The sequence below is a fragment of the Fistularia commersonii genome, chromosome 27 (assembly GCF_037954325.1).
Source record: "Fistularia commersonii isolate RoL2024-O1a breed Wild chromosome 27, RoL_Fcom_v1.0, whole genome shotgun sequence".
NCBI lineage: Eukaryota > Metazoa > Chordata > Actinopteri > Syngnathiformes > Fistulariidae > Fistularia > Fistularia commersonii.
The window spans coordinates 14048608-14065627 of NC_141310.1; the positions used below are offsets into that span (position 1 = coordinate 14048608).

General features: G+C 50.5%; 1 protein-coding gene across 11 annotated transcripts in view; it reads left to right on the plus strand.

Annotated features, from left to right (window-relative positions):
• akap13a (A-kinase anchoring protein 13a) overlaps positions 1-10611 on the plus strand; it is an 89660-nt gene extending 79049 nt beyond the window's left edge. For 10 of the 11 annotated variants that reach the window (XM_086174465.1, XM_086174472.1, XM_086174461.1 and 7 more), the window contains 10 exons: positions 1104-1186; positions 1269-1457; positions 2554-2715; positions 4002-4129; positions 4556-4600; positions 5617-5667; positions 5778-6047; positions 6975-7154; positions 7237-7474; positions 8785-10611. In XM_086174465.1, the coding sequence (XP_086030591.1) occupies positions 1104-1186; positions 1269-1457; positions 2554-2715; positions 4002-4129; positions 4556-4600; positions 5617-5667; positions 5778-6047; positions 6975-7154; positions 7237-7474; positions 8785-8837 (1399 nt within the window). In that variant the 3' untranslated portion in view covers positions 8838-10611. The remainder of the gene's footprint in view (positions 1-1103; positions 1187-1268; positions 1458-2553; positions 2716-4001; positions 4130-4555; positions 4601-5616; positions 5668-5777; positions 6048-6974; positions 7155-7236; positions 7475-8784) is intronic. The other variant, XM_086174464.1, reaches the window with a different exon arrangement.
• The last annotated feature ends 6409 nt before the right edge of the window (positions 10612-17020 follow it).

Here is a 17020-nt window from a genome sequence, read left to right on the forward strand (position 1 = left end):
TCAGCCATCGAGGAAGAGGAGGAGTAGGAGGAGAGGTGTAGTCCTGGTTCTCAGTGTCCAGAAACTAGTCTGGTATCAGGTTATAGGAGGAGGCAGGAGCTGAAATCCACTTTTGCATCTTGCCCAAAGTACCAACTCCAGGTACTTGTAACTCCACTCAGGTTTTTTATGAGCTACTTGTACTCCACTGGGGTGTTTTCGAGGTACAATACTTGTACTCCGCTGGGGTGTTTTCGAGGTACAATACTTGTACTCCGCTGGGGTGTTTTCGAGGTACAATACTTGTACTCCGCTGGGGTGTTTTCGAGGTACAATACTTGTACTCCACTGGGGTGTTTTCGAGGTACAATACTTGTACTCCACTGGGGTGTTTTCGAGGTACAATACTTGTACTCCGCTGGGGTGTTTTCGAGGTACAATACTTGTACTCCACTGCGGTGTTTTCGAGGTACAATACTTGTACTCCACTGGGGTGTTTTCGAGGTACAATACTTGTACTCCACTGGGGTGTTTTCGAGGTACAATACTTGTACTCCGCTGGGGTGTTTTCGAGGTACAATACTTGTACTCCGCTGGGGTGTTTTCGAGGTACAATACTTGTACTCCGCTGGGGTGTTTTCTGCTCGGATAGAGGACACCAGGACAACTCCAGTCCGCTGTTTTGAATGAAGAACTGACAGCTTCTCTTTTAATCGCCACTGATAATCGATGATAATCAATCGATCGTCTTTGAACAACTTTTTTTCAAGAAACCGAGTCCTCTGATTCCTGCTGGTTGGTTTGTGGCTCTTTCTTGGTCAGTCTTCGGGCTGAGCATATTTCAGGTTTCGACTCGGAGACACTGATTGACAGCTCTCCCATTTTCCAATCATTTAATCAACTGATCAATTCAAGAACCTTTGTGTTCGCTCCATGTTCTCCTGCCTGGGTTCTCCGGGGTCTCCGTGCTCCTCCCTCCATCTGTCATAAGGTTCACTGAAGGCTGGAAATAGTAGGTAGATGTTTGGATGTTGTGACGGACCGGTGACCGTTCAAGTTAAGCTCCGCCCCCTGTTCTGACGCAAGCCGTGATGCTTCTGCTATTTGTCCACGTGTCCCGACAGGGAGAAGGACGAGGACGAGGGGATTCCCAGCGAGACCGAAGACGACAAGAGACAACTGGAGACCAAAGCCCGGGAGATGCGAGGTGAGGGCGTCCTGACTCCTGACAGGCCGGCCGGACATCATCATCATCCTCTGAATGTTCTCCTCCCGTCCGTCTCCACCAGACCTGCTGAGGCAGAAGGACACGGAGATCATGTCCCTGCTGGAGGAGAAGGTGCGCCTCTTCAGAGGGATGTGGGAGGGCCTGAGCTCCGGCGAGGAGGCCTGCAGGCAGGCCCAGCCTTTCTTCAGGTCGGCCTCCAGCCTGGAGCCGCCCAGGGGGTCGGCCATCATGAGGGACGCCCTGCAAGAAGGTGAGATGGAGGGACTGCTGGGAGGGACGACAGGGCAGAAGCTAGATAGGCAAGAAGGTGGTTGACGCTGCCTCCTGATTGGCCACATGCATGGCTAAGCTCCGCCCACTCCGGGCACCGCCGCCCTTGGTAAACCTGCATGTGATGGAGCAGCTTCTCCAACCGGAGTGGACCAAATATCTTCTGAGGGTTCAGGTATTCTCCTGGAGCCAATCCACCTTTTGGACTGGAGACAGAGAACCTGGAGAGAACTCAGGCTGGAGAACCTGGGGAGAACCTCTGGAACCTTCTTGTGAGATGAGCTCCAACCCTCTGCACCACAGTCTTAATTGGCCTGAAGAAAGAGGCCACCTGGAATTAGAGATTGATCCAAAGACCAGAAGAAATGCCTGCTTCCTTCTGATTGTTGGAAACCAAAGTCTGGAATCCCTGCTGAGTGAGGTGGACATGAAGATCTCCTTGGTCAGGGTTCTCCTCCGTTGTTTGTGGCTGACGGGGTGCTCCTCAAGCTGCTCCTCCAGCTGTCCGGTCCATCACACCCTGACCCTTCTGGAGTCTCCAGCACATCCACCATCTCCATCTCCATCTCCATCTCCACCACGTTCAACCCTCCAAATCTGGAGGAAAGGTCACCTGTCAGTCACATATGGAGACGCCCAGCCATTCACCTTCTCACTCACACCTGAGGAACATCTTCCAATGTCTTCAATGGACCCACATGCTGGTTAGGTTAGCTTAGCTTAGCATTAGGATGAAGGTTCAGCAGACATGCATGTATTCATGTCTTCACTCACTAATTCATCTATTTATCCATTCATGTCACATCATCACGTCACTGTGAATGGATGGCGTAGCATTGTTTGTGCTAAGCTAACTAGCCAAAGAGAGGGCTGAACTGCAGTGGGGGGTAAACTTTTGGGGCAGGTGGCGGCTTTGCTAGCTTCATCTGGTTGCTTAGCAACAGCAGCAGGTTGGTCTGATGAGAGCAGTGCTGGAGGATAACACAGTTAGCACGCTAATTCACTTTCCGATCTGTGTGTGTGTGTGTGTGTGTGTGTGTGTGTGTGTGTGTGTGTGTGTGTGTGCGCCCTCACAGTGGAGACGTTGCAGGCGCTGGTGAACGGCAGCCTGGGCGGGGCGATGGCGAGCGTTCAGGACGCAGGAGGAGGAGGAGGAGGAGGAGGAAGCCCGGTGTGTTTACCTCGACGGGCCGAGACCTTCGGCGGCTTCGACAGCCATCAGATGCACGGCAGCAAAGGTGGGTCTGAGCCTGGACCACGTCAGGACACATACATGAACTTCATCTCCTGGACACGGATCCTCGTCCTCGTCCAACTCTTGCATAATAACACAGGAGTAACGTTGAAATAAGCACCTGAGGGTTCTAACATCAAGATGAAGACCAATGCATGGAGGGAGATATCCGTGTGTGTGTGTGTGTGTGTATGTGTGTGTGTGTGTGTGTGGGCTTGAAACTTCCTGGGACCTGAGCTGCTGAGAGGATCTGGAGGAGCAGATGAAGCTTCCTGGTTGGTGTTTGGGGACGGAGGGGCTTCTGACCTGGAGGACACACTCTGGATGCTGAGACAGGAGAACATGGAGAACAGGAGTATCTCATCAGAACCCACCTTCTTCTGGCTGGTCCCACCGGCCAATCATCTGCTTCCATCTAACCCTCTCCTCCCTCAACAACTATCTTCCTGTCCTCGCCATCAGTCCACGAACCTCCTCCTAGATCTCCAACCTCAGCATCCTTCTACCCAGGTCTTCTCCATGCCTCCTCTGTCCATGTCCAAAGCCGCTCTCTCCAGAACATCTAACATGTGCTGTCCCTCTGCTGGACCTTCCTGATGTTCTCCGTCCTCCTCACTCCCACTGAGGAACCATCTTCCCCTCTGCTGCCTCCAGCTCCAGGTCCTCCAGGGTTCTCCAGGTTCTCCTTCAGTCCAAACGTTCAGCAGGTTGTTCATGGGTGTGAATGAAAGTGTGACGGTCAGATGATTGACAGCTGGCCCATCCAGGTGAAACCCCGCCCCTTTTCCTGACATGGGTTCAGATAGGCTCCGCCCCCTCCAGCCGGTGAAGCGGTAGAAGATCAAGTCTCCAAAGCTCCCATTGGTCGGCCGGAGGCGCAGACGGGATCCTATTGGACGAGGGCCCGTCCTGATTTCTCCAGGGCTGTGAACCCCTGGAGAACATCCCCTCTGTGGCTGAAGGTGGAACATCTAGAAGAGCCGGCAGGAGCGTCAGGATGGAACCTTCTGGTCTGCCGTCGGCCAATAGGAAGCCTCGGTTTAAACCCGCTGCATTGATCCGCGTCGCCGCCGGAGCCGGCATTGATCTGCACCGTCTGTAATGTGGAACATCTGCTCTGCTTTATGGACCAGAGTTCTCCACACACACACACACACACACACACACACAGGGCTGTGGCTCGCGAGCTGCAAACCCTGGTTTTATTCTGCGAGGCTGCCCAGGACCAGAACCTGCTTGTAGATCTTTGGAGGTTCTTCTGAGATTTCACCTCCACCTTCATCTCCACAGGTGGAGACCGAGACGAGGGCGAGGACGGCGGTTCGGACCTGCGGCGGACCGAATCCGACGGCGTCCTGAAGAAGGTGGGGGCTCTGCATGGAAGTCACGGATCAGGTCATCTGGCCGTGAACGAGCAGGTCAGACTCTGACCTGGAGAAACATCTGGAACGCAAACATCTGGAACACAAACATCTGGAACATGCATGTAACATGTTCAAACTCAGCTGTTCAACTAATTACACTTTAATAACACACACACACTTCACACGGCAATGGCTGGGTTGAACAGGGGTAAATTCATGTGTGTGTGTGTGTCTGTGTGTGTGTGTGTGTGTGAGTTCGCACACACACTCTAAGGTTACGAAAAAGTTCAGTCACAGCAAAACAACATTGCTCAGACACACACACACACACACAGATCCTCTGGTGACTTCCCGTTTCGAGTATTAGATGTTAGACTTCAGTCGTGTTCTGACTCTGTGTGTGTGTGTGTGTGTGTGTGTGTGTGTGTGTGTGTGTGTGTGTGTGTGTGTGTGTGTGTGTGTGTGTGTGTGTGCTCGCAGGGAGGAAACGCCAACCTGCTGCTGCTGCTGAAGAGGAACAGTGAGGTAACCCACCGACTTCCTGTCTCTAAGCCAATTAGAGCTCATGTTGTCATGGCGACGCCCTGGGCCTCCTCGCCGGCGCCGGCAGAGACGGATGGTCGTAACCGTAGTAACCGGGCCGCTCCTGGTACGAGCCGATAGTGTCGGTAGTCGGGGTGTTTTCGGTGTGTGGAGTAGGTTTGGGTTGGACCCTGTGACTGCGCAGCAACCAGCAGTCACTCTTTAACTCCACCAGTGGGTTCATTGTGTTTTAAATTGATTTATTCCGTTTGAAATGACAGAAAAACAAATGAATTCATTCCGTTAGAGACAGCGGTTCATCCCTTGTGATTATTAACACCTACACCAAACCACGTGTGTGCTTCATCTCAAGCATCTTCTTTCTGGGTTGGAGGCTTTCTTTCTTTGGACCCGCGATATTAAAAGTACACAACGTAAACACAAAGATATAAAATGATGCTGCTAGAGGTCTGCGTCCTGAACCCACCACGCAGGATTCAGAGGCTGCCGTGACGTCGTGAAGTGTGTTCCGGTTTTGGGAGCTGCAAATTTGGATTTTCTTGCTCTTGTATTACTAGCGTTCATTTTTTTATTTCAATGATAAAATTTGCTTAAACCACATTTCGCATCTTAGAAAAACTGCTACATAAAATGGTTGGTATGTTCAGGGGCCGCCGTACTAGTAAGTTATTACTATATTATTACTGTGTAGTTACGAGATTGTCTTCTTCCAAAGAGGCAGGTGTGTGTGTGTATGTGTGTGTGCTGACATGCATGCTTGTGTGTGTGTTTGTGTTTCTTTGATTGTATGGGAAGTGCTTGCACTTGTGTATATGTGTGTGTGTGTTTGCACTTAAGAGTGCTGTTTGCTATTATTGTATCTATGGGAGGTGTGTGTGTGTGTGTGTGTGTGTGTGCGTGCACATGGGGGAGGTTCATGCATGTGTGTGTGTATGCGTGTGTGTGTGTATGTATATGTCGTGTGTGACCCTCGTGTGTGTGTGTGTGTGTTCCCACAGCAGGTCCTCCACAGCGTCTCCAACCTGCACCTCCTGCTCAGCACGCTGCAGGTGAGCCCCGCCCCCCTCGTCCCATTGGCCGGGGCCGTGAGGGGGCGTGTCCTACGCCTTCCGACGCGGACCGAAGCCGTCCGATGACCCGTGTCTCTCTGCGGCCCCAGGCGGTGGTGGTCCAGCAGGACAGCTTCATGGAGGAGCAGCGCCAGGCCCTGGGCTCCTCCTCGTCCTCCTCGTCCTCCTGGCGGCCGCCGCCCCGTCCCGCCTCGCTGATCGAGCAGGAGAAGCAGCGGTCGCTGGAGAAGCAGCGGCAGGAACTGGCCTCGCTGCAGAGGCAGCGGGCGGCCCGGGACGACCAGCGCAGGACCAGGGAGCAGCAGTGGGAGCGACACGAGCGGCAGCTCGGACAGAGGGAGGCGCTGCTGCACCTGCAGGTGGGTCCCACACACACACACACACACACACACACACACACACCTTCTCAGAGCTTCTCGCCGCCGTACCATAAATAGGCGATACCAGCTTTGCTCTCCGCCAGAAGCAGGCCCACAGAGGAACGGAGAAGACCACGCCACATTCACAATATAGGCATCCAGAGCACATTTACAGTAAAGAGCACATTGTAGAGTGTCACGTGCACGCAGACGTGCACGCAGACGCGCTCGACTGGTACTGAGGTGGAAGGTCAGCAGATTTAACAGCAGAAAACCTGTAAACATTTATAGATGTTGAGTTGAACGGAGAGCGGCTGCAGGTTTTCCGTGGGGTTTCACTCTCCACGACCAGGAACTGCAACGCCAAGTCAGCGTTTTCAACTTAAACCTACTTTTTTAGAATTAGGATCGTCCTTCATCGCGTCTTTGCCGCCTCCTTTGTGACCAAGTGTTTCTAAAGGCAACGCAAAACATGGAATACAATGAATTCTGGAATTTTCCAAACATAATATGTGAGTATTCACATAATGAACATGGAATTCTATAAGGACCCTTTTGAGATGAGATGAGAACAACTTTATTTATCCCGAAGGAAATTGTCGTGCCAGAGTTTCAAGCAAAAACATAACAATAATAGATAATAGTAGGAAGGAGGGAGAATAAGAAATACAATGAAATATAAAGTGTCAAGGTTAAGGCTATCAAGTGTTTTAAGGTCTTAAGTACAAAGATTTGAAGATTCCCTGCAGCTGAAGGAAGAGGAATTAAAAAGTCTGATGTGTTTTGTGTTGCCTTCATAAAGCTATAACTAAGTGTTTATTACATAAACATTTATCAACATGAATGGTAACAAAGCTGTTATTAAACTGTTTGTGTAACAACTGCGTGACGGCTGTTGCTGCTCCACGTCCTCTGAAAACGCTGCAGGAGGAGGAGATCCAGAAGAGTCGGCGGGAGCTTTCTGAGGAGCGCCAGGAGCTGAGGAGCCGGAAGGAGGAGTACCAGAAGGACCTGGAGAGGCTTCGGGACGCCCAGAGGAGGCTGGACAAGGACCGGGAGAACCTGCAGCGCCAGCTGGACAGGGAGGAGGCCCAGCGTCTGGCCGAGGTGGACCTCCGGGACCTTCTCCGCGAGGAGCTCGCGCCCAAAGCCGTGCGCTGTTAACGGATCATCTCCTCTCCCTTTCCAGAGGACCTCCTCCTCCACCGCCTCCGACGAAGGTCCCCAGGCCGTGGAGCTGGACCCTCTGGAGACCCAGCGCTCCAAGCCCAGGGGGCGAGGCCTCAACCCCTTCTCCTCCAACAACCCAAACCTCAGGGCCGCCGACGCCGGCCAGCAGATCCCCCGAGGTCTCCTGCAGCTCGCCAAGACCAGGACCAGGGACGCCAAGGACAAGAAGAAGAAGAAGGCCAAGGGGCAGCAGGCAGGTGAGCAGTGTAGGAGCTACAGGGGCGCAGGAGACTCCGGACCTCCTCTGGGTCTGGAGGCTGCTGCTTCATGGAGACCTCAAAGATCTAACAGGATTCAGGTGGGACCTCTGATCTGAAAGCCGGTTCCGGATCAGTTCTCTGTCGTTTCAGACGGCAGGGCCGGTTCTGGATCAGATCCAGACCTTCCCTATATGGATCAGATCTGATCTCAGGGTCCTCTCTGGATCAGATCCAGATTCTAGATGGGTTGTGGTCCGACAGACCTTTTTTGATGAACCCCGATCCTTCAGGGCTGCTTCTGGGCCACCCGTAGATCTTCTCTCGATGGTCTCCAGATGGTCCCTCGGTCATGTCTGACCGCAGGGTCGACCGGGTCTGATCTCAGGGCTTGTTCTTGGCCAGATCTAGATACCTCCTGGATCCTTTCTAGACGTCCTCTGACCTCAGGGTCTTGCTCTGGATCAGGTCTAGCTCAGACCTGGACGGGTTCCTGGTCCTGCAGCCTGTCCTGGAGCTCCGTCCCAACGCAGATGTTTGCGAATCATCGGCAGAAAACCAAATGTCTTCGTTCGCATGCAAAAGCGGATCAGAGGTTATTATGGGCAGAATGGTCGCCATGGTAACCTCCATCCAAGCACTTCCATCTCCTCGGTAACCAAGGGATCAATGACCGGGATCTCCAAACAACCACGGGCCCTGAATGCATCACGCTGGAAGATGTCCTGATAAGAGCAGGAAAACTGAAACTCCATTCAATTGGAGCCTGAACACACACACACACACACACACACACCATAAATGTGTGTGTGACCAGACAATGTGTGTGCTAAGTCACACTGCGATGCACCTGCTCAGGTTTGATCAGTCAGCAGCAGGATGTTACTGCTCAGTACACACACACACGCACACACACACACACACACTCCCAGAGGTTCAGGGTCCTCGGGGGGTCAGGAGACAGCGACGCTCTCTTTTTATCAGGGTGATTATATTATAATCATAAGAAATAATAAGCTCAGTGTTTTTCTGTTATATAAAAGGATTGGTTTTTTTTATTTTCAATTATTTGTAAATAGAAAAAAATAATTGAATATTTTTTTAATAAATTCTTTCATTCATGAGATTCTTTTCCAAAGTGATAAAACAAACTTTAGGATCATAGGTATCAATAATTCGGATTCAAACATCACTTTAAATTGTGCTGGAATATCTGTTGATATTAGCGAGCAGGAACCTGCGCTTTAATATTTCCACGGTGGGTTCCTGAAAGCTTCGTGAAGATAACTTCCTGCAACCTCCTCCTCCAGACCCCGGGAACCTGCCAGAGCCTCCTCCGGACGGAGAGATCTTCTTCTGCTGAGACACCTGCTTGGACCTCCATCTCCTCCTCACCAAGACGCCGCAAACATCTGCTCCTGGATTGGCATCTCCATGGAGACGGAGTCTCCACCGTGAAGGTCGCTTCCTCTCCCAGGGGAGCGCCGCCATCCTGGGCGGAGGTCCCGTCGGGATCAGTGGAGCTCCTTCTGGGGTTGTTTCCGGTGACTCACCAGCGCCCCCTGCTGGAGTGGAGTGGCAACACACACTCTCTCACACACACACACACACACAGTGAGGCGGGCCGTCAGCCTGGCGAGTGGTGAAGCTCCGCCCACCGATTCCTTAGATCTTACTTTTAACGTCTGCTTTCTGCCAGGCTCTTGATCTCCCAGCAGACGGCATCGATCAATCAATCAGTCAGTCAATCAGTCTGTCTGCCAATCAATCGGTTTGTTCAGGACGAAGTTAAAGGTTTGATTTCATTTAGATATTTTATTCCCCCGGGTTTTTAGCGCTGCTCACCTGCCGGCCAGGTGCTCTGCAGACAGGAAGTGGAGGCGCGTGATGATGCATTCACCGCCTCCCACCTCATTGGTCAAACCCCGACCAATGAAATCGTACCTCACGACCAACGGTTTAATTCTTGTTTTCAGGCGATTCACGGGTTATTACATCAATATGAACAAAAATCAAATTGAAATATGATCAATAATGATGCGAGGAGGGAAAAAAAGCGCAAAGTGTGTTTTGTAGCCGTGAGAATCATCCTTACTGATCGACAGTTTGGGCTGGTTATTACGCTTTTTAACCAGCCTTTGTCATTGATGCACTCTGTGTTATTACATCATAATTCTTATTTCCCGGTCAGGACATAACCAGTTTATTCTTTTATTCCATTGTATTTCCCCTCCAGCTGACAGTTATTACATTTTAATAACTGACATGGTTATTACATTGTAATGACCTACATGGAAATTACAACCTGAACTCAAACTTATGACATGATGGGACAGGTTCTGCGTGATTAATATAATTTTATTTTGACCCAGATATTGATGTAATAACCATCTGGTTATTAATGAGGCGCTAACAGTCACTACATCATTAGATGTTCGCGACCCACCGGCTCCAGTTATTACGTCGTAATAACGACATCTGCAGTTCCAGTTCCTGCTTTGTGCTTCGGTGACCGGTGTTTGAGATCTGACCAATGGTGGAGATCATTTTAATTTAATTTAATTTCTTTTTTACCAAACGTTTTGTTTCTTTAATTGTTGTCGATGGGCTTCGGAACGGAAGGGTCTGCAGACTCCAACCAGGATGGGAGGAACCGGCTGGCAGCAGCTTTAATACACGGGGGGTGGAACCGGTTCAGAGGTGGAACCAGGACCCCACAATCAGCTGATCCCCCCCCTTTCCCCCCCAAAAGTCGCCTTAAGACTGAAACCCTGAAAGGCAGCGGAGCCGAACCCCCGGACGCTTCCACTCCTCAGGCCGATGGAGGGACGGATGGCGGTGGCAGAGAAGAAGAAAAAGAAAAAGAAGAAGAAGAAGAAGGTCCCGCCCGGCTCGTCCTCCCCCTCCTCCTGGACCAGGAGACCAAAAAAAAGGGCAAACAAGAGAAATAAAAAGTGTAAATATGATTTATGTAAAAACAAAAACCAAGTGTAAAGATGTTTGGGTGTTTTTTTTTTTTTTTGTGATTTATTACAAAGTTTTGTAAGAATGTTTTATTTAAGTTTTATTTGGTCCCTACGGGGGCGCCGAGCAGCGTGGAGTCAAATTTCTCTCTTAATAAAAACAGAAGAAACCGACGCCGCGTCTCGCAGGCACGTCTATTTCGTTGGGCTTCCAGCTACTTTGTCCGTCCCGTTGCCGTGGCGACGGCGATGCCGAGCACCGAGCCGCCGTCTGTAGGTAGCGAGACGTGACAGCTTGACAGTTGTGAGCGGCTGGCGGAAGGGAAGGAGTGTGTGACGGGATAATTAGCCGAGTGATGAATCCCATCATGTCCCGGGGGGGGGGGGGGGGGAGGGGAGGGGGGCCGTCGCACCGAGCCTCGTGTTCAGATAAGAGCGTGAGGCCGCAGTGACTCATGACAAATGGAGGATCGATGCCGAGCAAGCCGATGTCTTCATCCGCCGCCGCCGAGACGCGTCGGGGCAAATTATTCCCGTGTGAGCCGCGGCTCCGGGAGGCCGAGGGGGCGAGGAAGAAGACCGTTTCCCGCCGCCGAAGCCGTCCTACTCCCCAGAGATAATTCGCCTCTCTCATCTTCTGCCGGCCGACGCTTCCCCTGCAGCTGCACAAAAGGTCAGAGGTCGCTCAGACGCCTGAGTCCTTTCAAAGGGACGTTGGCGGTAAGTGAGGACATGAAAAGAACTCATGAGAAGTTCTATATGTTACTGTCAGGTCTATCAGGACAAATTATATTTACTTATTTAACTTTGTTACAGCAGAAGGTGAATACTGGTGTTTGACTGACAGACCTTCTGATTTGGCTTCCGGATACAGATCTACTGTAAAATAGAAAACACACAAACACACGAACCAAAATAATAGGTATTCTGTAAAAGTCACTCATTCCGCTGGAACGTGTCAGATATGAAAAAAGGGAATATTCAATCATAAAGAAGTGTAAATAACTTAGATTCTTCCCCCCATCGGTGAAACCCACATTAATTCCTGACAGGCTCTGTGTTATACCTCCAACTCTTCTTTCTCCACAGATTAAATCATCTTTTCCGCTCAGTTCTCCGCTCATCAGACTGAGCGTAATTATCTAATTGGGAACCTGAAATCAAAATACGTGCATCCGATTTCGTAAATCCCTTTATTTTGGTCATTTCTCACCCCCTCCTCAGTCAAAGGCAGACTGTGAAAAACATCAACAAAGCGCAGGTGTTCCAACTAAGCACTGATTGGTCCGTCAATACGTCAATCAATATCAATTTCAAAACCTGTCCGCATTGGTGAGATTTGCGCATGCGTATTGACAGCGATATAAATACCGCGGTCAGTTTCGTCGAAGCCCCGGGAGTTACGAGGCGGTCGCCGTCTTTCCGCAGGGGATGTCGGCTGTGTTTCCCCGCCACGAAAACATATAAATGCGTTTTCCCGTGAAGCACTTTACCTCCATCCCCAAGATTTTCCCGGCTTTAGAAACGCTGCTAATTAGCCGCGCTGCTAAGCTAACGGCAGCTCCGCCAGTCCCCTGCTGAGCTAATTAGCCGCGCCACGCTAGCGAGCAATGAATGGCCCCGCCACTTAACGAAGATGACGTGCTGAAACCGTCGTTTCACCTCTGGATCAAGCAAGTCGTCATCAGCCGATGTATGAAGCGTCCGGTAAGTCGTATTTAATGTTAGTTTGTCGGACATCTTGTTCGATGCTGCCACCTTTTAATGCTAACTGCTAAATGCGCTCATGCGCAGTAGCGCTTCCTGGTTTTAATGCGAACCGTCTCCCGTGCGCATGCGCAGTGGCTTGTCGGGTTTGGGTCGCTGCTGGTTTTTATGCTCATGGAAATTTGTTAATGTCTAATTACTGGTTTGCAGTAGATCTTTGTCGTGTGTCGCTTCCTGGATAATGCCACTGGTTTTTATGCTAACAGCTCTGGCGCAGTTGCATGTTTGCTGCCATTTCCTGGTTGATGCACTTGGTGATTCACGCGTCTGCAGTGTCTGATGTGCCTGGTTGTTCATCAGCATCCCGACAGTTGTTTGAGTGTTGTAGCGCTTTTGTCTGGAAAAACACCTGCGAGACGCTAAAACGTCCGATTTAATAAGCAATAGCTGTTGTTGGCCAAAGACACGCCACACAAGCCTGCAATACAGCTAACTGTCCCCACTCAATACCAGGTAAAAAAATAAAAATAGAATTCCTTGCACCCCAAAACACAACCACAGAGTTTGATTGCATTCTTTTTATCCGAATTTGTTCAGATTCTCGGTCAAATCCATGATGAGGATCATTCAGCTCCTTTTATTTATCAAGCATCTTCTTCTTTTCCCTTCAGAAATCAACTGAATCAACAAAGTGAATCAACTTTCTCCATCTAACTACCTTCATATCTTCTCTCACTACGTCCATAAATCTTCTCTTTGGTCTTCCTCCAGACCTCTTGCCTGGCAGCTCCAATTCCAGCATCCGTCTACCAATATATTCTCTGTCTATGACCCAACCATCTCAGTCTGGCTTCTCTGACCTTCTCTCCAAAACATCTAACATGTGCTGTTCCTCTGATAGACTCATTCCTGATCCTCTCCATCCTGGTCACTCCCAAAGAGAACCTCAACATCTTCATCTCTGCAACCTCTAGTTCTGCCTGCTGTCTTTTGGTCACTGGAACAGTTTCTAGTCCAAACATCATCGCTGGTCTCACCACTGTCTTGTACACCTTTCCTTTTATTCTGGCTGATGTTCTTCTATCTCTTGGTACCCCTGACACTTTTCTCCACCCATTCCAACCTGCTTGGACCCGTCTCTTCACCTCTTTTCCACACTCTCCGTTTCTCTGAACTGTTGACCCCAAGTACCTGAAATCCTCCAGCTTCTTGATCTGCACTCCCTGTAGCCTCACCGTTCCACCCGAGTTCTTCTCATTCACACGCATATATTCTGTCTTGCTGCGACTAACCTTCATTCCTCTCCTTTCCAGAGCATACCTCTACCTCTCTAGATTTTCCTCTACCTGTTGTCTGCTCTTACTACAGATCACAATGTCATCCGCAAACATCATGGTCCATGGGGATTCCTGTCTAACCTCATCTGTCAGCCTATCCATCACCATTGCGAACAAGAAGGGGCTCAGAGCTGATCCCTGATGGAGTCCCACCTCCACCTTGAACTTCTCTGTTACCCCTACAGCACACCGTACCAGTGTCTCACAGCAAGCATACATGTCATGCACCAGCCTAACATACTTCTCTGCCACTCCAGACTTCCTCATACAATACCAGAGCTCCTCTCTTGGCACCCTGTCATATGCTTTTTCTGGGTCTACAAAAACGCAATGTAACTCCCTCTGGCCTTCTCTGAACTTCTCTATTAGCATTCTCAAAGCAAATACTGCATCTGTTTGTAGGCATGAAGCCATACTGTTGTTCATAAATGCTGACTTCTGCTCTGTCTGGTTTCCACTACTCTTTCCCATAACTTCATTGTATGGCTCATGGTCGATTCGCATGTTTGGTTTTGGCAAAAGTTTTACGCCGGATTCCCTTCCTGTCGCAACCGTCCGCAGTTATCTTTATCCGGGCTTTGGACCGGCTCAGGGAGCTGCTCCCTGCCCCCTTCCAAAGCTGGCTTGGGGAGACACCGGCCAGTGCCGTCCTGAGCCTGCGTTATTTTCTCAAGCATAGTTTTTCTTTTTTAATAATCCATGGCTCCTCTGTTTTTGGCGAGCATATTTTTATTTATGCAGTGACCAATGCCCCCCTCCGCTCTGTGGCTGAGAACTTGGAAGTCATTGCGAAGCCTGTTGCTTTATGCTGTGCGGGTGTTTTTGCTTTGTCCACCAGGGGCTGCAGTTGGCCAGAGGGCGTAACTGATTTTAGTGGATGCTGTGGTTTTTTTCGCATTTATATTCAGTAGCAGAGAACATATTGCATTAAAACTCGCTCGCTGCTTCCCAGAATCAGACGCTCCGCCGTTTGACGGTACAAGACACTGATTTATGACCCCGACTTCTCATCGGAGGACTTTGCATTTTAAGTTCTCGGCACTTTGCAGCCGTCGGTATGGAAAACAGCGTGGTGTCTGAATTCTGCCAAACCAGAGGGTTCGTAATGGAAACGTTGAAGGAAATCCTTCAAGTACATTTTCATATCTTTGTTTGGAAGGTTTTGTTACATAAGTGGGATTTATCTACTGCTTGATTTCTTGAAGTGCACTTCCTGAGGACCGTTTTCCATCAACTATAATGAGCGTTTTTTTATTTTCCCTGCAGATGTTCAACATGCGTGGAGTGTGACTCAAGAAGTCGCCCACGTCTGTTGTATTTAGGACACGGAATTGACCTGCAGCGGGTCAGCGGGAAGCTTTAAAACCGCCCCAGCAGAATCTGCCTCAGTTCTAGTGACTCCATCGATGATGTCACTCATCCGTCTGCTTAAAGTGGACGCTATTGAAAGGTGTGTGTGTGTGTGTGTGTGTGTGTGTGTGTGTGTGTGTGTGTGTGTGTGTGTGTGTGTGTGTGTGTGTGTGTGTGTGTGTGTGTGTGTGTGTGTGTGTGTGTGTGTGTGTGTGTGTGTGTGTGTGTGTGTGTGTGTGTGTGTGTGTGTGTGTGTGTGTGTGTGTGTGTGTGTGTCACCTGGATGAATGACAAGGATGGTAGAAGGTCTGTTACCTCCCGTGGCGTCAGAGCAGCAGGGAGTGGGGGGGTCAGCCAGATCCTTCTGCTGCCGGACACTCACACAATGCTGAGATGGATATCGTTGCTCCTGGGAGGAGGAGGAGGTTCTCGCTGCCTGTGGAGGACATCATGGAGACCAGGGAGGGCGGGGGAGTCTCACACGAAGATGCCAGGTCCTCCATCTTACTCAGAGATGTGAGGATGATAAAGGAGAGCTGTCCTCAGCTCGGTGTCGAGAGAGGGAGCGCGGCCGAGCAATCCTATTACTCCTCAGTGACCCGGCTTCAACACACACACACACACACACACACACACACACACACACACACACACACACACACACACACACACACACACACACACACACACACACGTGGCTTCAGACTCACTTAATCGCCACACAAACAGTAAATATTCACCTCAGAGCAGAAAAGTGTGACCATGCAGAAACTTCTCTTCCCTGGAGTGTGTCTGACTGGTGTGAAACCTGGTGTTTGTACGCAGGGACGGCGTTTTAATCCTCTCTGCAGATGTTTGCAGGACCTGCTCGTGGGCCAGGTGTCTCCAGCGACACCGGTCGGGAACCACGGCGGTCCAGGTGCAGGCGGCTGAGCGGATTAGAATCCAGGTGTTTCCTCCGTGGGGGTTTGAACGCAGCGCGTCCTAAATGTATGGCTTTTAAAAAACGCGTATTAGCATGTGTACGTTATGCACGTGCTGCGCTAAAGCTAGCATGAGCGGACGGCGGCGCCTCCCCTGGAGGCTCTGAGAGGAACATCTGCTCTGAGGAGAGCACGTCTGCAGGTCCAAAGGACTCGCAGAAGTAAATACTGGAAGTAAATGGCTTTTAAATACCTTTTGAGTTTCTTTACATATTCATATCAGCTGCTAGCAGATGCTGCGCCGTCCAGTCAGAAGCTGAAGGCTGAAACATCTCTGTGGGTCTTCATTCTGGTCCTGATGGAGCCACTCCAGAACTGGCAGTCACTGCAATACTTCATGTAGTAAAACTTTTAAGATCCGCCAGTGTGAGAAAACACACACACTCACTCACTATTTATAACCATAATAACATTTAAAAGCCGCTCAGTGGGGAAAGGTAGCTGTCGCCATGACAACAGATAGGAGTCATCAATTATTATTAAAAATGAATTGTTTTTCTTCGCCTCCTGTGCCGCTCGGTCAGCAGGGGCCCGGAGCCAATCACAGCTGGGCTGAAGGAGGAGGCGGGGCCTAACCTGGCCCGGTCACCTGTCACCGAGGGACTAGTTAGCCTTCGGTGGAGCTGGTGTTGTGGTGGACGGGGAACAGGGAGAGGAACCTGGAGAACATGGAGACTGAAGACACCCGCTTAGAACCCTGGAACTCAGGACCTTCTTATGGACAGGCCAGAGTTCCATCCACGGTTTGGACTGAGGGCAGAAGATTCAGGAACCAGGAGAACATGAGAACTCCACACCAGCAGCAGGAGCTGAAGGCTTGTAGTTCATCTTCAGCTAAAAACTGAAGACCTCCTTTGTCTCCTTCACCCCACTTCTTCAAACTTCGAATCAGAACAAAACTAGAGTTCTAATGTCTCTGTGCATGTTAGTGTGCACACACAGACACACACACACACACATGCTGTGTGTGGGAGGCTGAGATGTTGGTTTTGCAGGAGGTGCTCGACAGAAGTGCGTCGCCCCGACAGGCGACTCGCCGCCTCCAGATCCAAAGGATGGGGACTCGACCTCGGACCTGGCGCCTCTGGAAGCGGCTCCGGCTCTGACGTTCCTGCGTCGGGTGGAGGACGGCGGCGCCATCCATCACCGCCTTTATCGCACGACCCTTTTTATTAATTCAGCTGGTGGCCGTCCAATAACGGCCCG